The 21,007-nt window shown below is 39.8% G+C and overlaps 2 protein-coding genes across 3 annotated transcripts in view; one reads left to right on the top strand and one right to left on the bottom strand.

Annotated features, from left to right (window-relative positions):
* Window positions 1-22: 22 nt before the first annotated feature.
* On the bottom strand, window positions 23-10,866 carry LOC146550628 (beta-lactamase-like protein 1). Its single transcript, XM_085258846.1, has 7 exons — window positions 10,561-10,866; window positions 10,230-10,370; window positions 7,644-7,747; window positions 7,402-7,559; window positions 6,798-7,018; window positions 4,908-5,013; window positions 23-4,258 (listed from the first exon to the last, which is right to left on the bottom strand). The coding sequence occupies exons 2-7, from the start codon at window positions 10,333-10,335 to the stop codon at window positions 3,280-3,282; spliced, it is 1,674 nt and encodes a 557-aa protein (XP_085114972.1). The 5' UTR covers window positions 10,336-10,370; window positions 10,561-10,866; the 3' UTR covers window positions 23-3,279.
* Window positions 10,867-12,386: 1,520 nt separating this feature from the next.
* Window positions 12,387-21,007, top strand: part of LOC146550629 (ephrin type-B receptor 2-like) — a 90,973-nt gene continuing 82,352 nt past the window's right edge. Inside the window, exons 1-2 of one of the 2 annotated variants that reach the window (XM_085258844.1) lie at window positions 12,387-12,507; window positions 14,019-14,147. In XM_085258844.1, the coding sequence (XP_085114970.1) occupies window positions 12,387-12,507; window positions 14,019-14,147 (250 nt within the window). Of the gene's footprint in view, window positions 12,508-13,938; window positions 14,148-21,007 lie in introns of those variants that run through there. The other variant, XM_085258842.1, reaches the window with a different exon arrangement.

Below are 21,007 nucleotides of genomic sequence, written 5' to 3' on the forward strand. Positions count from 1 at the left end.
TTATTAAAAAAAGTGTGAAAACAGAATGAAAAGTTCTGTGACATGAGTGACATTGATATTTCTGGTGCCAGTAATCACAGAGACAATGCCCTGAGAAAGATTCATTTCTATTATGCAACACCTTCGATTTGATGACAAGGACATGGAGGCAGAACAGGTGAAAACAGACAAACTTGTGACAATCTCCGACATCTGGACAAGCTTCAACAAGAACTGTGCTAAGAGTTTCACTCCAGGAGAACACATGACCATAGATGAACAGCTGTTCCCTACCAAGGTTTGTTGTCCATTCACACAACCAAGCAATGTTCCCTCTAATTTTCCATGTGTCTGAGCAAACACACAAACTCCCTGAGCGATCCCTTGGACCACTGTGAGCGACATCAGACGTGTGCACTGTGGTCACGGCAGCATCGAATCCATCCTAGTTACATGGTCTATTAAAATAATCAAATTACAGCATTTACATTTATGTTAGACTACTTTTAATTAACTGCTTTAGCCCACTTACAATGAAAATGTAAAACAAAAATGTAGTCATTGACCTGTGTAGTATGTCAACACTATTGGAAGTAAAAATAACTTGAACTCAAATTTTGAAAACACAACTTTATTCTTTTTTCTTTTCTTTTTTTTTTAAATAAAGCTCTGACTTGTATTATGAGTCTGAGTCTGTGGTCTGGGAGAGAGTCCTGTAACTCTGTCTGCAAAATACAGTATATAATGACCAATGCTGGGCAATTAATTATATAGTTACTTCTTCAAAAAAGTACCTCAGTTTGGCAAACAACAAAGTTTTTTGCAGCTATTTTTTTAAAATAAACATTTCAAACTATTTACAGCACAATCAGGTGTTCTGCATCAAATTTGATGCCACACAAATTATTAATGCCACTCCAAGAATAATTTCTGTCCACATAAAGGAGAACAACAGCCTGGTACCTGCAGGCCTGACAACAGCAGATGTATCACTGCTGTAACACCTGTAACATTCAGCAGTGGCCTCATTGTTCTGACACACAACAAAACTATTGACTACACTACACACTAACTACATAAGATTTGCGCTAAACGTCGCAAGTCTCTCACGTCTCAAAACACCGCCGTCACTCCTACAACTTCCCCCCGTTTCTTAACAACTTGCCATATCATTTTTTGATTGGTCGACATGGTACTTTTTTCGACCAATAGGAAAGGGTGGGTTTTTTTGGTTTTGTTTTTGCTCACAGGCAGAGAGCGCTTTCGAGCGTTTCTTCTCGCAGTAAATATAAACAACGATAGTATTCAGGAAGAAAACCAAACATTGCATATATTTTTATTATAACTCTGGTTTTACGTGGCCTATCAACACAATTTAAAAACTGGTATAAAGTCCACACTTTCTCCGTCAATTGTTCCGTCGGTCCTGCTCACATCTCCAACGGTTTACACGTTGTCATTAACGTGGCTTCACTCCACATCAGCCACGCCGCTTTGCTAGCTAAAGCACCGGTGTCGACACATAAGGACGCTGTCATAGCCTGTCAACGACGTTGATTAGCTGCGTATGTGAATCGCATTATTGGCTGGACTATGGGATAAGGTGGCATCGTTCTAATCCCATACGGGAGCAGCCAGTCACTTACTGACTAACACTGCAAAACAGAATTGTTGAAATTTTAATTTCAATTCAGGTTAGATATTTTTTGTGCGCAACGCAGATTTTCTGTGCGCAGAGACCGTGCCAGCAGTGCGCAATTGCGCACGTGCGCAGCTTAGAGGGAACATTGCAACCAAGCCAGACAAATTTGGGATCAAGTTCTGGATGGCCACGGATTTGGAGACCAAATATGTCTCCAATGCATCTCCTTACTTGGGAAAGGACCCCAGTCGTCAGAAGGGAGAGAGGCTGGCAGAGAACGTGGTCATGAAACTGATGCAGCCGTTTTTGGTTGATGGGAGAAACGTCACAACGGACAATTTCTTTACTTCACTGTGGCACAGACTGCTGCAGCGCAAAACAACGTTACTGGGCACAGTGAATAAAGTACTGTTTCTGTGTGACTCCTCCCATCCTGCTGCACCTGAACCAGCTAACTGGCACTCTGATTCATTTTCTCGTACTTAACATGAACAGTTTTGAGGTAATTCAGTCATCAATATATAAGGACAGAGATAGGATTACATCACAGATGAGCAGGATGGACAGAATTAAAAAAATGAGTACATCAGAGGGACAGCTCAGGTTGAACAGTTTGTAATCCGTGAAGTGAAAGTTGTTTGGTTTATTTTTTCAAGTACAGACTCTGTGCTGTTTAAGGTTTTCAGAGTGAAGATTAAGCACAGAAATAATTCAAACACAATGTACCTACAAATTTGATTTGAGGTCAGGTGTCCTATTTTATAGTAATGCTTTTAGAACAGACGCACACACTCTCTCTCTCTCCTTGCAGAGGTCCGAGGAATTTTCTGAGGATGCTGATGCTATTTTCTGGAGAACTGATTGGTCATTAGGTGGTCATTTCATACCTGCTGATCACTAATCTGGAGCAGGTTTGGTTCACAGCACAAGTTACGACTTGTAGGACGACTTACCCTGGAAAGAAGTGATCCAGCTTTGTACTACAGAAAGCTCAGGGTTAGACCTGAAGTTGTCTGGGTTAAGCTAAAATCCTACTTCGTAATACAGGCCTCTGATGACTTAGCTGTGTCTTAGGTTTTCTTATTAAATTAAAAAACACCCTTGGGTTGTTTTTTTTTAACCTTGTTTGTGTTCACGTGTTGTCATGTTGTGGCTGATAAATTTTGAAATCTTTTTCCCAAATCTTCAGGGGGTTAGTAAATGTGGAAAACTTGCATGTACGTATATTTATGTTTTCACTTCATAAAACATCATGCTTACAGGGAAAAAAAATCAGACTACAAAATCAGATTTATTTATTCTCTTCCCACTTTATCATAGACACATATTTACTTTTTTCCCCTAGGATCTGGATAAAAAGTGATGCTGCAACACTGCAGGACCAAAAACTATGCACAATAATGAAACTTTGCTTTTCTTATGCCAACAATTTGGTAAAAGGATGATTTTCAGAAATAAATGTAAATATACAAAACTAAATCAATATTACTAACAGAGGATTACCAGTGAATAATATTAAAACACAGCCTGGATTGATGATTTTAGATTTGCACAAGAGAGTCTTGACACTGCCTACACAGCCAAAAACAGTTTTTCACAGCATATTTCCTTGATACAGTTCACAGTTTTAGTAATGGACTTGTTTAAAGGTGCAGTCTTTATGAGGTAAAGTATGGTCTGCCAGCTATCCTCATCATCCTATATGTATTGAGTCCAGGGCAGTCAAACCCTGGTGCCACACCTTTCTTGTTGAAAAGGTAAAAATTGAAAAGCTGTCTGTCCTGTGCCTCCAGGGAGACTGAGATATTATTTACTTTCAATTTGCAAGGGTATGGTCTCTCAAACACCACCCTAAAAACCCTGTCCTGCAGATAATCCAGCCTAATAATTTGATACTTAGATGGGACAGTTGTGTCAACCTGTGGTCCACACTGCTGCATGAGCAGCACACCATCTGAATCTGCCTTGATCTCATAGAATGTCATATTCCTGTAAGTGTAAAATCCCACATATGGAGCTGGGTCAGGTGGTGCTCTGACAGGTTGTTGAGCTTCCCTGAAAACATTCTCAAGTGCTGGGATTAGGTAGCTATATGCCTGGCTCACAAGGTCTTTGTCTGTTGGCCGAACTCCTGCCATCAAGATCACCAATCCCAGCTTGAGCCGAGGTACAAGGGAGAGGGTAGCAGCAAATCCATCCAGGTCACCATCCTTTCTCACCACGCTGTAGCCAAACTGTTCACTTATTTCCCATGGTGTGCCAGTGAAGTTGGCAAAGTAACCTCTGTGGCATTGGATGATCGGGGTCATCATTGTGTTCAGGGTGTCTTGGCGGAGCAGAATGACATCATATGTACCAAGAAGAGTCATCATAAGTTTGGCCATGTCTGCTGCTGTGGAATACATCTGACCTGCAGGCCGGTACCAGCCAAGGTCGTAAAGGGGAGCTTGCTTTCCATTGCTGTACACGCCCACAGCCATTTTCCTCTGAATTGCTGGTGTAAAATTAAAACCAGTGTCCTCCATTCTGAGCCGCTTCAAAATGTTGTCTGAAACCCAGCTCTCAAAGTCAGTGCCAGTCACATTCTGGGCCAAGATGTTGGCTAATAAAGGAAAAGCAACATTGCTGTAGTGGCATCTGGGGGAAAAGAAAAAATCATCTTACAGATGTTGGCAAATCCTCTTTGGGTACAGAGTACTTAAAAAAAATACTAGACTATTATAGTCTGTATACTAGGTATAGCAGTGTTTCCCAACCTTTTGGAACCACGGCACATATTTCACATTAAAAAATTAAAAAATCACACGGCACACAACCAAACAAAAATATCACAAAAAGCATATTGATCTTTTTCCCCCACGCACCAGGTAGAGCGAAATTGGCTCAGTTTGTCCCCAGTATGCCTTTTTTTCTTTCTTTTGACCACCTACTCATGCTAAGGCCTTCAGATTTCTTTTCAAATATTTATCTACTGCAATTATGTGCTACATCATCTCACAGCATGACTATTATGTAATTTCTTCTTCTGTTTTACTGGCAGTTTGCAACCTATTTAATCGGAGCATTTGGTTATACTGCCCTCTAGTTGAAGAGAATGTAATTGTTCTGCCCATTTCTCATGCCAATCACTTAGAGTACTACTCAGGTGGGACCAGATCATCTTCCACTGCGCACCTATGTGCCGCTGCACAGTGGTTGGGAAACACTGGGGTATATGTCCCCAATTTTCAAACATATCAAAGAAATGAAGCTTTATATATACTGACAAAGAAATAAGGTAACTTACCTAGTTCCTGGATCTGCTACAAGGACGTCATCCTGTAACAAATTAAGGGCTTCCTGTGTGTCTCCACTCCAAAGGAGATTAGTTGACCTTAATCTTCTTGGTAAACCTGTACAAATGTCAAACCTTATTGAATAAGGTATTTTGTTCATGACTTTATGCTTTAGTAAAGTGATTCATGAAACTATTTCACCAAACTTTGTATATGAAACCTTCACTTGACCTAAACATTTTATAAAAAATACTTTTTCTCAGGTGGGCTCTGTAGGCCTTCTACCCTATAATATATATCACCTTAAGGCAACTATTGATGTAAAGAAATGCCATATAATTCCAGGAGAATTTAAATTAAAAGCTCACTGACTATGCACATTTATTTCTTGTGGTAGGGTTTTTGTCAGTAATCACATGATTAAGTGATCGCTCACATACTGGATATTAGTTTTAAATTTCTTTAGCTCTACACATTTACTGAGGCACTCATAACGATTGAGAGCGCTATTGATCAGTCACCTCTGTAAGACCTTTAGCTCACTATTAAAGATTGGTCTTTTACTCTGCCTCCTGTGACTTGCACTTATGTCCCTGTAAAACCATGACATTGCCTTTCCTTCATCATTTGTCTAACAGCTTTTGTTGTGGCGTGCTGCAGTGGGTTGCAGGCATGTGCTTACTTTATGAATTATATTGTGTCAGACCTATATTGATCGTTACTGTTTATCTATGACGTAATAGGAGTACCCATCAGAAGGGCATCATCCTCACCTATATTGGGAAAAGTTTATCTCTCTGTCAAAAATGATCCCATTATTTGTTCAAGTAGCTTATTATTCCTTCCCATCCATCAGTTTTTGGACAGCTTATCCAATTCAGGGTAGTCACAGATCCCAGCTCCTGTAATGCATTAGGCAAGGTGCACCTTGGATATTTTGCCAGTTTAATGCAGGGCCAACACACAGAGACAGACAACCATGAACTGACAAATTAGAATCACCAGTTAACCTCTTTAGAAAGTAAGAGGAAGTCAGAGACAATATATAAGACAGACTCCAACCAGCCTCGAGTCAGTTTCAAGCATTTTTATTGGGAAGTGATACTGCGAACCACTGCAACATATTGCCACCCTATCGCTGTTAATTCTTTAAAATTAATTGCACTTTAGCTATCATGTGAGTAGCGTATTGGTATCATCAGTCTGGTAAACTAGAAAATTCATAATTTCTTACATTTAAGAAACATTTCTTAAGCTTTTCTGAGATTTTTTTAAACCCAGACCAAGGTCTTTTCCTAAACCTAATAACCAGTTACCGAAAACAAAACCTGGAACACGATGTCATCTGGTTGAAACTGAGACACAATTATGTCACCACTACCCTGCGTGCTGCTTATTGCAGACTTTGTTGCTGACCACTCACAGCACTGTTGGCTGCAAGTCCTATTTCAACTGTGCATCCATGCAGCGCGTTATTTTATACATTTCAAGCACTATGTTGATCTCACTTTTATGGGAAATGTAGAATAACCAATTAACCTAACATGTATGTCTCTGGGAGGAAGCTGTTGGGTTAGGTGACAGTGGTAACCACGGCAACATTCTGCTATATAATGGTGGCATTCACTTTCTGATCTCTAATGGTCATTTTGAATTGGAAGCTGAACAATGAAAATAATAGTTTTTCATAATTATCAAACAAAGATGTTATTATTTTAGGACTTACAGTGAAGTTTCTGTAAGTGGATTATCTGTGTCCCTCCCAATGCGACTAGTCAGTCTTTGTGACACTGATGCTTCAGAGGTCTGGACTGGCTACACAGGCTCAACAGTTATTTGATTTGTGTTGCTTTAATGGATCAAGGATGACTGCCGTATATAAAAAATGGTTGTGGGGTTACCAGAGAGATGGCTGGACATCCTGCGCAGGGTGAGTGCAGGGGTGTTGATGCCCAGGGTCCTGACTGATGAGGATGCTGGTTGCCTGCTTTTACCCAGTGGGTTCTTGATAGTGAAGTTGTCTAAGTACTTCTCCAGAGGGTCATCCAAAGAGTCCACCAGACCATCCTCCCATAGTTTGTATAGCATCAACGTGGGGAAGATCTTAGAGAGGCTTGCAATTCTGTTGTCACAATAATGCAAGGAAGCACACCACAATAAAATGGTGCCATAAATAAATGCATCCTGGTTTAATGTATAATATTTCCACTGGACAGATTTGAGCATTTATCATACTTAATGGGTTAGTTGCACACATCACAGAAAGAAAGCTTGCCTTATGCAATTATGGTCTAATCCCAGCGCCTCACATCAAATAGAAGAATCACACTGCTGGTTACAGCATGCATGGTAGTAATTATTTAAATTAAACTATTAGTATTATGAGAACCTTTTAGGACTCATTTAAACAAATTATCACTTCTTTTTTTCTTCATATGTCTTTTTCTTCATATGTTATGTTCTTATACCTCAGTACTATACCTTGTGCAAAATAATACATCTCACCTGTACGCTGTGTACTCGTTGGGTGCAGGTGAGGAGGGGTGGCTCGTGTTCCTCTTGCCAAAGTTTCCATTCCATAGAATTGAGTCATTTAAAACCATGATTGCTGATATAGAAGGTAGCTTGGTGGTGTGAATTCTTGACCTCAAGAGTATATCTATCTGTTAAGAGAAGCTTTATTAAGACCAAAGGTAACATTTCAACAACATTTCAATATATACTCATTATTTCCAGAACAGATTTACTTTTTCTAATGCAATCCTCAGTGATGTGATGGGATGTTTGAGTGGCACAGGCTCCGGAAAGCGAGGACACATCTCTTCTGCTGTCACTTTTTTGGTGAATCCCTCTGTAAAAAGAGGTGCAAAGGCAGACTCATCATGTCTGAAACCTGAAGCCCTGTCCATCTGTGATAGCAGATCTTACAGTTGTAGGTTTACATATGTATCCTTTTATCATATTTATGTAGAAGGGCCCTTCAAAAAAACAAAAAAAAACAAAAAACAAAAACATTTATCAAACATCAACATATCTAAAGATTCTGACCTCTAGGGGAATTTGTCAGTTCAGAAGAACTGCTTGTTGTATACTCCCACCTCCTCTATAACACACTGGACAATCTGAAGAGAAGTTTCAGCAACTTGGTTCCTTCAGCCTCGCTGTGGTCTCTGAACCAAGATATTGGCAACCGATCCGTTAAGTCTTGTAAGCTGCGAGGTGGCTCCATGGATCTGATTTGTTCGCTAGAACATCCCAAAGATACTCAACTGGATTGAGATCTGGGGAATCCAAAACCCAAGTCAACACCTCAGACTGCTTGTTGTGCTCCTCAAACCATTCTTGAACCACTTTTGCTTTGTGACAGGGTGCATTATCCTGTATTAGCATGTATGGCAGGACCTCAAGGCCACCTTCTTCCATTGCTCCAAGGTCCAGTTCTGATACTGCTGTGTCCATTGTTGTAGACCAGTCAGCGTAAGCACACTGACTGGTCTACAACTTTCCAGCCCCATGCTCCATAAACTGTGATGTTCTGGGTATTCTGATAGCTATCTATCAGAACCAGCATTAACATTATTTGCAATTTAAGCTACCCTGTCGGAGCGGGAACACCCCACACAAGCTGCAGTTTTGGAAATCCATTTTTTAGCCATCACAATACGGTCCTTGTCAGACCCACTTGAATCCTTACACTTAATCGTTTTTCCTGCTTCTAACACATCAACTTTGAGGACAAAATGTTCACTCTCTCTCTAATATATCCCACCCACTAACAGGATTCATGATGAAGACTTAATCAATGTTTTTGAATTCACCTGTCAGCGGTCAGAATGTTAGGCCTGACCAGTGTAAATTATCAACAGCGTCTGCTGGTGTTAGATTTGAGTATATGAAATCAAGCCATATTTATTTTACAAGTTATGTGAAAAGTAGCATTTTTCAATGACTGTTTCTTTAAAAACAAAAAAAGCTTTGATGACCCTTTAGGTAACAGTAAATGAATATCATGGTCTGTCTGTTTGGATGGTTGGTAGTTGACACACTTTTAATTGACTAGACCAAGGAACTGATCGTGGACTTCAGGAAGACCAGGAAACACTTGACCCCTGTTTCAATCCAGGGGGTCAGTGTTGACATTGTGGAGGACTATAAATACCTTGGAGTACACATTGACAATAAACTGGACTGGGCTAAAAACACCACAGCACTTTACAGGAAGGGCCAGAGTCGTCTCTATTTTTTGAGGCGACTGAGGTCCTTCAACATCTGCCAGAAAATGCTCAGGATTTTCTATGAGTCTGTTGTGGCCAGTGCGATCCTCTATGCTGTTGCATGCTGGGGGAGCAGGCTGAGGGTCGCAGATGCCAACAGACTTAATAAACTAATCCGTAAGGCCAGTAATGTTGTGGGGATGGAGCTGGACTCCCTCAAGGTGGTGTCGGAGAGGCGGATGCTGTCCAAGATAAAGACAATGTTGGATAACACCTCCCACCCACTCCATGACATGCTGGTCAGTCACAGGAGCACGTTCAGTGAGAGACTGAGATTACCGAAAAGCACCACTGAACGACACAGGAAATCATTCCTGCCTGTGGTCATCTCCCTGTACAACGCATCCACTTAACACACTGGTTACTGCTGCAACTACACGTTTCTTTTCCAGCTATTTATTTATGAGTGACTTATGTATATATATATATGTATATATTGTACTATTCTTAGTTAGCGTATTGTCTGTCTTGTCTTAATGTTGGTTTATGTTGGTTTATAATGGAGCACTGTAACAAAAAATAATTTCCCCCAGGGATCAATAAAGTATTCTGATTCTGATTGATTCTGATTCTGTTATGAAATATGAACATGTAATAATACAGTAATGGAAATACATTAATAATAAATGTTGTTTTAATAACAGGAGTGTTATGCAGTTTCTAATGTACTGAAGGGACACACTCTAACACGTATGTAATAAAAAACGGTTATTATATTCAGCGTGTACACATGAGCCCCAAAACAATCCCATTGTTCATTATTATGTAATGCTTTAATTCTCCTAGGGCCACAAAGTTATAAACCTGGATTGTTTCTTATATTACTTCAGTCCCAGTGTGTTTTACACCATCAGACACTACACTGCTATCTCTCCGCCTGAGTTAAAGTCTGCTTTAGCTCCTTGCTGATCCTACTGCTATTTCCAGCTTTGTGTAATCCTGCTGCAGCTCCTACATATAAGTACTTACACCAAGAGGATAAGAAGGCCCAGCTCACAGGTTAAAAAACACTGTACATCTCATGTGAGTGTAAGCCAATGATGGCTAGCAGCTCTTTACCTGTTTTCAGTTTTGGCTTTCTATATTGCCATATGAAGCAGCAGGTCATGACTACAGAGAGCAGAAAGAAGACAATCATGCCAAACATGGTCCATTTCACCTTCATCTTCTTTAATGGTTCTTACAGACAGCAGGCAAAGCCTATAAAAAAGTTGTACAAATGTTTTAGTGATTTTCTTTTTTATCAGATATTGAATCCAACATAAAACTCATAGCTCAAATGCATGCTAGTATGTTTCATGCCATTTGAAAATTTAGTCTCATGTCTTTTTTGTGTTGTCATATAAAAATGTCCCTGAACATGAGTTGCATTAGAAATTGATTAGCTTACCAATGAAGTGAAAAGACGCCTTCCTCAGAAGCCCCTCATTATCTCTATGATATTCTTCATCATCAGACTAGAAAAATCCACCAATTATTTTCCTTAAGGTACACAGAAGAAAAGTCAGCAAGGCCGCTTGATCCTCTGTTGCTCATGAGCAGTTACTGGCCATCTACTACATGCACTTAATCCTGACTGTTATCCCGAGCTCCAGTAAGAGAGTGGAATCTATTCCTACTTTACCATGACGTCATAATCTACAGGGCTACACCACTAAACGTAAGGAAGGCTGTGGAATCGAAACCTCTTGAACCCTCACCCTCTGAACACTTCCTGTTGATTCTGCAAGAGAGCTATTTTCAGCAGCAACAATTTGAGTAAATTAAGTAGTCAGAACAATGTTGAAGAATTTGTATCATTTTTGCATTTTAAATAAAACACAAATCAGTGACTACAGCAACAAATAATTCAAATGTGAACGAAATGAATCAGAATGGTGCCTCTCCAAGCCACTAGAAGGCGCTGTGGACTTTAAATAAATGCTATTTACAGACAGACATATGTCTTTAATAGATATATGGCTAGATAGGCAGGCCTAACCTGTGCAAAGTGGGAACACTGTGTAAAATGTAAATATACATAGAAGCTACACCTTTCCGAGATGCTCTTCTTTTACTGTTGTCAATGAATCTAATTTGTCCCTAAGATTCTCCAGCTGTTTCTTTTTAGTACCATGTACTTTTCCAGCCTTTTGTTTCTTCTGTCCAAACTTTCTTGAGAGGTGTTGCTGCCATCAAGTTCCAAAAAATGTTTGTATTCATTTTAAAGTTCATCATCGCACAGAGACAGCATCAGTGAACGCTAGAAATGATCCTTTTGTGACCTACAATGCAGACTTGATTTTATAATCTCTCCAACTTGTTCTGTGTCTGTCCTAAGGCCTCCTTCCTCCTTCCTTCTCACAAAGGAGGTGCACAGTCCCTTCAGTCATTCGAGATGCCTCGCCTTATCTTTAAGGGTATCCAATAAGCCACCCTTAAGATAAAACTGATATTTTCTGGTTGTAACTGGTAATAGTAGATCCAGAACCAGGCTAGGGGAGGGGTCACCATCTAGTAGATGGTGACCCCTCCCCTAGCCTGGTTCTGGATCAAGGGAGATCTTCCTTCCAGCCAGCACCCTGTACTTGCTTGCAGGGGATCTTGTGACTTTTGGAGTGTACCTTACAGTAAAAACACCTTGAAACAGCTGCTGTTGTGAATTGGCTTTTGGTAATTCAACTAAATTGAAATTAAATTGTTTGCAAATTATTCCACTCTGTTATTTCTTATTATTTGAAAGTCTTTCAGGAATGGGCTTCCTATAATGCCACCCTACCTCATGAGCCATAGAGGTTTTAGTTTTTGTCGCGTTGTTTTTAAAAATGATCCACCACTTTCTGCACTGCTCTGCTCTGCTCGCTGGGACCCCAACAGTGAGAGCAGCCAAAGAAAGGCACCAGCTTTACTGACCCATAAGTCAAGATAGATTATTTCTGATTGGCTCGCTGATGGTGTGTCTGACCTACAATCTGCTGCATTCCCATTGCTGTCTCCCTGGGCATAGGTTTCCATAGGAACAAGCCGTAGGCTCCTCTAATCTGTTGTTTTGCAGCTCTCACTCATCTGGAGGCAGGCTGGATTCCTTTTTGTCATGCCCATATTCTTCTGCTCTATTTCCTCACTGAGCTCTATCTCTTTTTCTCTCTTGCTTTACTGGCAGCGCTATCCCTTTCTCACTCTCTGTTTTTCCCTCTCCCTTAGTCTCTTTCATCCACTGCAGTCTTATCTTAGGGAATGTCTCAGACAGGTCGGCTGTGGAATCTCTATGGACATGATAGCAGTGCAGCTTGCAACAAAGGTATTATTGAGTTCTCAATGACAAAAGGACCAAATAAAACATGTCCTCATATCACAGGTTAGTTGTGTTTTTTACTTTAATTCGTTTTATTTATACTCATCCAGTCCAAATAACACGTCTGAAATATATCACATGTAGGGTGAAAAGACTAAATTTTTAAACGTTATTTTCCAGTGCTATGTAGAAAGGCCAAAGTTTGCATCCATAACATTTAATGGATTTATAAATCTAATAAAGCATTAGCATCAAAAGCATTAACTCTCTCAGGCTCAAATTAAGTTTTTGTTGCTAATGCACAAAAGAATACCTGCAGTGGTACTTCTGAGTAAAAAAAAACTCATAAAATATGTATGTGGGGTAATCAGGTTGTTGGCTTTTAACTGTTGCAAATCTGCAACGCCTGCCTTGAGAGGGTTAAAAAGTTGGCACAACAGCCTCTTGTCTTTGAATCCAATTCATTTCAGTTCAGGTTTTATATCACCAGTTCACATCACAGTTGTGAACTGGTGACAGTTATTTTAGGATGCAACAAGCTAACAATGACTTAACAGTCCTAGGAAGGAGGAACTCATTTTAACATTAAGAAACCTCCAGGTAGACACAGGCTCAGGGACAAACAGCCATCTTGGGGGTTAGGGCCAAGAAAGGAAAGAAAAGAAGGTTGAAGAGAAATGACAAACCGCAAACTAGAAAGAAAAAAACAGTACTGGAGTAGAGCTAGGTCTGACAACGACAATTAATAAGTGGGCCCACAACAATAACCTACAATAACATGATCGCCAATTTTATTTGCTGGTTAAAGTTGCTGTGAAATCATTTCTGAATAACATTCCTCAGTGTACAATTGTACAAAGACTGAGTTTCTCATCATCTCGGGATGAATAAAATATTATCAATCAATCAATCAATCTGCAATACACAATATAATTAAAAAAGAATTCTAAATATCTACAATGAAACAAGGCTGAAAATCAGATTGGATGCTATATTCATTTCCTCAGTTTAAAACTTTTTTGGTGTTCTGTAGTGAATAAAATATCAGATCTGCAAATTAGCGCAGGAGTGCAGCGTTGCTACTTTTTGGGATGGGGTTGGTAATTGCTACTATGCTAAAAACACTGGCTTCATTCCTTGAGTTATGTGTAGGTTAGTGTTAAGTGACGTAATAAAAAATTAGCTTAGGTACAAAGATTGTGCTGACACTGAATGGTAAAGAAAGGTCTTTCAAAGCGTCTTCACTGGCAAATATAACATCTAATAATTTAGGTTAAAAATTAAAACAGGCAAGTGTAATAATAAATTTGAGTAAAAGCACTTTCCTCCGACGGAAATGCATATTAATGCCTATTCATAATTAACCCTGGTGGCCTTGTTTTAAAAAAGAAACAAAAAACCCAAACCCTTGTGTCCAGTCAGGCGCAGCCGATGTTCTGTGTTTTTCCGCTGCTTTTCTGCCCCCTCTTTTTTGGTTTCGCCCAACCTGACCTGAACAGCAGCGCTTCAGCCTTTATCTTGGTGCCACTGATGATGATAAGGATGCTTCTCTCCATCTCTAAATGATTTCACAGGAAACCGACCACAGCTGTACGGCTGCGCGATTAATACACTGGCTTTTAACAGGCATAAGTCTGGAATATCTGTGATTATGGATATCTTGTACTTTCTATGGATGCTGCCGTCGGTGTGGGCTGTCGAAGGTAAGCTGGAATGCGACTCTTAACTGAATCTAAACGCTTGAACGGAGCCGAGCTGTGAGCGAAGGGACGACAAAGCGCCATCATTAATTTACCAAAAAGCCGACAATGCGTATTTTAACCTCATTTAAGGGAGCAGTCTAGAGGAAATCTCCGAGGTGTTGTTTGGATGGAGGTCTACAGCTTTCACTATACCGAGAAAGATTTAAGCTGCAAATATGTTGGTAGTCGAGACAGAATTTAATCAGCTTCTCTGGCCTTTATTCTTATCTGGCATCAAAGGCCATATACACAGTCTCATTTTCTCTATCCTTGTTGTTGTTATTATTACTGTTCTTATTATTTATCTTTAATTTAACTGACATTCCTTTTGCTGCAATCATTAAGTACAATATGTTTGGTCAGGCAAATACTTTCCAGTCCCACAACTTCAATTTCTTGTTTCCCTATTTGTAAGTACAGTAAGGATAAGAAATATTTTATTCATCTAAAGGTTGACAAGATCAATTACATAAATACCCAGTATTTCTCATCAAAATTTTATTTTAAAGAGGAAAAACAGTTAAAGTCAATGTAGGAGAGAAACCACTTTTATAAGAGAAAATAGTCTAGCCTGAGATAAGACAGGGTTGGCCTAGTCCACTGCAGGGGGACTTTATAAGTTTGCTCACTTGCCAATAAAATGAACAGTCTGTAATTGTTATGGTATTTTCATTTTCTTGCAGAGAGACAGAATATAAACTATACATTAAAAAAAACCAAAAACGTATTTAGTCCCCTACAACTCAGCAAGAACTCATGCTCCCATGGGATTGACACTGTGCCCATGTGGCACCCAGATTACATTCAATTCAAATTTATTGAGGTAGTCCCAAACCACAGCAACAGTCGCATCAATATCAATATCGTATATTGTACGATAAAGACCCTACAATAATACAGAGAGAAAACCCAACAATTATAACTCCCTTTGAGCGACAGTGGGAAGGAAATCTCTGTGAAACACTGACAATAAAAGGACAGAGCACAAGTTGAAAAACTCAGTATGTCTCCAACTGCTGCACCTGTAAGAAAAAACACATACAGAAAACAAACAGCGCCTGAAAGGAAATAAAAGAAAAAAAAACATAGATGCACAAACAAACAATCTTGTTGTGTTCTGAATGTGTGTGTCTGTCAACAAATATACTTGGTAATGAGGGTGAGAAGCTGCATCCACACCTCCCAGAATACAGAGGCAGACAGAGACCCAGGTGACCAGGGTGCAGCCCCCATAGTACTGAAGACCCGAGGCCACACATCTCGATGACAACTGCGTGCACATCCCAGCAGGAGAAGAAGGGACAACCCACATGGGGCCCTCATGGCCAAAGAGCAAGGGAACCAGAAGCAATGGTGGGCAGACCACTCTGACAGAGGCTGGCCAACTCAGCATAAGCCGAGTTAGGTAGCCGAGAGCTGCCCAGCACCCAGCAAGTTTGCCAGTGAGTGTTTAAAGGATTCAATGAAGCCTTGAGAGAGTGTTGTGTTGTGATGAGATGAAACTGAATCGAGACATTATAAAGTCATATTTTGCTTGTTGATCAAATAACAGTAACACAGTAACGCGCAAATCCACTTATAACATCTGTGTAATGTGTTTTCTACATTTTTGGTTGATATTCTATCTCTCTCCATTAAAATTAAACTAGTATAAAAAAGTTAATTTCTTTGTAAGTGAGCAAACCTAAATAATACGGAAGGATTTAAATAATATAATAATTATAATTATTGTGATAATTTTATTCCCCACGCGAAGAACATCATGGGACTTCCAGCTGCCTGATCCTATAACACTATTACTAAGGAATCATCTGATCCAGCTCTAACTATGAGCTTTATCAAAAAGGATAACGCTAAGTGTAATATTAAAATTAGAGACAATGTCTAACTCTCAAACATAAACATTCAATATTTCAGTCAGGTTTTAAAGCATTTCACAGTACAAAGTGTATAAACTTTTTTGGGATAATGTCAGTGTTGGAGCTGCCATCGTCCTCATTCGGCACAGTTGGTTGAGCTTGTTAATGAAGTGTCTCATTCAGATGAGCGAAGATGGTGATGAGGTGTTTGGAAATGTTGTAAGTGGCTGAGTTTATACTGCTAACAATAGGTCTTCCAGGGACTCCTTCTTTGTGGCTCTTCAGAAGTTAATATGTGCAGGGTATAGGCTCCCCAAAGTAAAGTTAGTTTTTAGGGTGGTCAGTGGCTTTTTCCCTTTCGAGTGTTTGCAGATAGGCTTTCGTTAAGACTTTAAGTATTACTGTCACTGAGGACTGTGGCAATTTTGTTGTGATAACCAGCTGAGTTAAGAACAACAGTACACCTTCCCTTGTCAGCTGCTAGTAGGTTGATGCTGTGGTTTTCACTCAGGATGTGAACACCTTACCTGAATGTTGAGGTTGGATGGAGGAACTTTTGCACTGGGCAGGGCAGGTTGCTCCGCTTTAGGTTGTGTTAGTTTAGTAACCCTTGAGATGCTCCACCTTTTGTTATTAAAACTGAAGAAGCCTATTGAATGAAAGGGCTAAAGAAATCCAGTCCCCTTCTTTTTTTCAAGCTCTTAAGACTACCATGGCCAGGATGACTGGGAACAGGCACAGACAATACAAAATACAAAACAAAACACAAAGAGCAGCTACCTAAACTTTACTTATTCGGTGTCTTGCTAACAGTGTCACATTCTGTACAACCCTGAATACTGGATACTTTCTTTGAAAATGAAAGCAAAAAAATGAAAAATGTTTGACCCCCTGGCATAACGCAAAAACACGTACCTTAAAGCAGATAACAGGTAGGGCTGCCACAAACGATTATTTTGATAGTCGACTAGTCACCGATTATTTTTGCGATTAGTCGACTAATCAGATCATCATCCATTGGACGTAAAACGTACAGCTTATTGCACCAGCAGCATCTGCTCTTATATAACTATCATTAGCTTACAGCTTTAAGTGTTTATGGTATGTGCTAACTAAAAATAAAGACAAGATGATAGTTTATTAAATTTTAATGAAATTTGCAGATTCTTTCGGTGAAGTTTAATAAACTCCTTGCTATCTAAAATATAACGGGACACCGGAGTATATTCTCGAGCATCTCACACTTCTGATAATCAGTTGTTTATTCAGCTGTGTAAAAACTATAACTTTAATCTCAGCCAAACCGATTTACTCAGGAACAAATAAAATATTAAAAAAGCCAAACAATAACATTTTGAAGTTATCTAAGTGACTTATATATATTTAACCTGAGTAGCGACAGACAACGGTGGGTTTGAAAACGATTTGCCGGTGAGCCTGTAACCCCGGCTAGCTATCGAGCTAGTGGGTAACAGACGTCTCCGAAAACGTCGGAGCGCTTTTGAAAATATGTGGTGTCCTGATAAACTGAGCAGATATTTGAGGTTTACACAGCTACATTCTCGCATGAAAATATGTTAAACGTTTATTTTGTGACCCAGAAAGAATAATAAGAGTAATATTAAAACTAACTAGCTGCCGCCATTGTTGTAAACTGAGCTGGGCTGCGCTATGAATTCTGGGACACAGCTTCTTCTTCTTCTTCGGGGTTAATGGCAGCTGGCATCCTTGTACATGCAGTGCTGCCATCTTCTGTGTCAGGCCGTTATTACACTCTTAAATCCTACTGCTTACCGGTATTCCTGCGTCTTTTGTGATCTTACAAAGCTTCAAACGACGCGTCGACTATTAAATCAGTCGTCGACGATTTTGATAGTCGACGTAATCGTGACTAGTCGACTAATCGTGGCAGCCCTAATAACAGGAGTGGAGAGGAAATGGCCTTGCACTTCTTTAGAAGATCTTCATTTGGTCTGAAAAAATAGTCTGTGACTCTTAAAAAAAGCCATCCGTAAAACTAGGACATCTTGCTATTTGTCACTGCTCAAGGATAACACAGATTGCTTTTCACCTCAGCAGCCAATCTGACAAAGAGTTGGAGCTCTGTTGAGCCAAGTATTCCTTTAATCTTAACTATGTCTGTGTAGGTACTCTGCAATCCAGGTCATGGTATTCTTGGGAGATTGAAGTCAGGTCAAGATGAGAAACTCACTGTAATGACAAGCATTCATGAAAAAGATTCTCCGGTTTGTTGGTGTTAAGAAATTAGTTTGTATGTGATGACTTACATAGGAGGTTATATAATTGTTGGGGTTTTCTCTGTTTCCACAGTATTATTGTTGGGCCTTGTGGTAGAATTAAGGCACGATGGGACCACAGATCCATGTTTTGAGCCATCTTTATTTAACATTTGCATCACACCACCACAACCCCACACCAACCCCTGAGTCCCGTGTTTTAACACGGCGGGCGTGATTGCGGATGCCGTGCAGGTGCGTCTGCACGGCACCGCAGACCACCTTGAGGTCTGGAGTTTGACACCCCTGCTCTATGACTTCATCAGTCTCTCACATTGTCGAGGAACTTTAGCCTATTCTTCATTATGTTGCTTTAGTTCATGCCTGCTTTACAGTTCGTATGCACGAATATGTGTGTAAAAAACACTGACAGATGTTTCACATGCAAATCAGTGATTTGTCAATATTTTTCATAGGGATCTGTGGATTTATCTAAATATCCATAGTATCAATAATTCTGGCAGCAGTATCGGATCCATAATAGAATCAGTGCTTTAGTTTGTCTTCTCTTAAGGTAAGTGTGTTGTTCCACTCATCAATATAGCAGACATGTCTGTGCAAACACCCCTTTTCTCATAAAGGCACACTTTGCTCAGCTCCCTACTTTCCTGTGTGTAGTTGTCCTGCTGTCATGTGACTCGTTGGCAATGAGTGAGTACACAGGTACTTCACAGGTGTGTACTAATTTTCACACCTGAATTTGTTACTAATTTACAAACAAACTCAGGGTTCTGTTGCCAGCAAAACAAACATTCAGCAAATTAAAGCAAATATTTAGTTACATGTTGCTTTATATTTTGTTATGTTGCAGATTAAGTCATTTGTGCATACTTACTTGGTTCTTTGTTTTCAATTTTCATGTAGGTCAGGTGTGGGGAAAGGCCTGCCTGACATTTCCTGATTTTAAAGTACTGATAATGTCAGATGTGACATCAGCAGGGTAACCAAGATGAGGGGTTTCTTCTACTATAGGAATGCTTCCTTTTGTATGTTTCAAGATATAAAGGGATTTGTTGAATCTTTTTTTTTTTTCGTATATAGAGCCGTTTAGTTGTTACATGTGCTAATCAGAAGTGTGAGGAGCTTTTTGTAATTTTCAGTCATCTATGTAGAGTTTTAGATTCCTCAGCGCAAGTTAGTGGTACTGGCTGGACTCATTCAAGGGAAATTTATAGCCCTATATATAGTCAGTCTCTGCTTGATTAAGATGAGGGTGAGCTTTGTTACTGAATTCATGTACTTTTGAATTCATTAACTGAGTTACATTGGGGGGGGGGGTGTTTAAGTTTCACATATGAAGTTCACTGTAAATAAATGTCTCATCTCTCGGAAGCCTAAATGTCTGCTGAGTCTGCTTCCTACCACCTTCCTTGACGTTCGAGTCAGACTACTTCACAGGCTGAACGCGCGTTAATGCGTCATCACGATTAATGCAATGAGAACCTTTAACGCAATTAACCCATCTAGAGCGCAGAATGGACAAACTTTGTACAAACTGGCTGAAATGCGATGACAGTGACATTTCCGGCATTTTGAGTCATTCTGCGCCCTAGATGGGTTAATTACATTAAAAGTTTTCATCACATTAATCGACGGATTAATGCGCGTTAACGTTGACAGCCCTAATAGCTACATTAGATGTTAAAATATATCAGTCACCTCATCAAGGTTATAAAATTAACACAACCCAGGAGAGAGTGTGATTGGTTTGGGATTTTCTTTGATGTGTGCAGTCTTTCATGTGCAGCCCTCAATCATATGCTGGCTCCCTAAACTGACACTCAGTAAATATTAACTCTTAATTCACAACCTCTGCATATGAATCTTTGTGTTGTCTTTATAAACTCACCTTAGGTCTATACAGTCTATTATTATAGTTAAAGAGATCTGGTAGACTCAAAATGTAAAGTTCATGCATTCATTTACAGTGAAAGTTCAATGCTAAATGTAAGTGATGGAATAGCAGTCAGTTGTTCTCAAGGCTCAAGGAAATTCTACAAAGTATCTCTCCACTAGAAAATAGTCTCTCTATCTCTCTCAGTAAGTCACATCAGAAAGAGATCCAGGAATCCTGCACACATGAAAACAAAGAGGTGAGGCAGAAGCATAAACAAACACCATGAGGAGTCAGGCAGGCCAACGACATTGTTTCCTGCATAACAATCCAGCATCAAGTGAAGGTCTTCCTTCTCCTTAAGTCATGGGTAGGGAACTCCAGGCCTCAAGGGCCGCTCTGCTGCACGTTTTAGCTTTCACCTTGGGTCAACACCCCTGAATCAAATGATTAATTCATTACCAGGCCTCTGGAGAACTTCAAGACATGTTGAGGAGGTCATTTAGCCATTTAAATCAGCTGTGTTGGATCAAGGACACATCTAAAACCTGCAGGACACCAGCCCTTGAGGCCTGGAGTTCCCCCATCCTGCTTTAAGTAGTAGCCAGTCTGATCACAGGATTATCACTAGGTGAGTTAATCATAGGTGTGCTGGCCTGAAGGGTGGGTAGTGGAGGAGAAAGAGTAGGGACCCCCTTCCAATTATTTTTATTTGAAATGCTTTTTGTTTCTAAATTCCAACAAATGGCAATGCATATTTTATTTGAATTTATACAACTTAATTTGTCGTCATTTGTTCAGGGGCTTCCCTTTTTCTTTTTTCCTTGTAAT

Source organism: Mchenga conophoros, linkage group LG20 (assembly GCF_057382185.1).
Source record: "Mchenga conophoros isolate Kocher_MC1m ecotype Shallow Benthic linkage group LG20, M_conophoros_male_GT1.1, whole genome shotgun sequence".
In the NCBI taxonomy this organism is placed as follows: Eukaryota; Metazoa; Chordata; class Actinopteri; order Cichliformes; family Cichlidae; genus Mchenga; species Mchenga conophoros.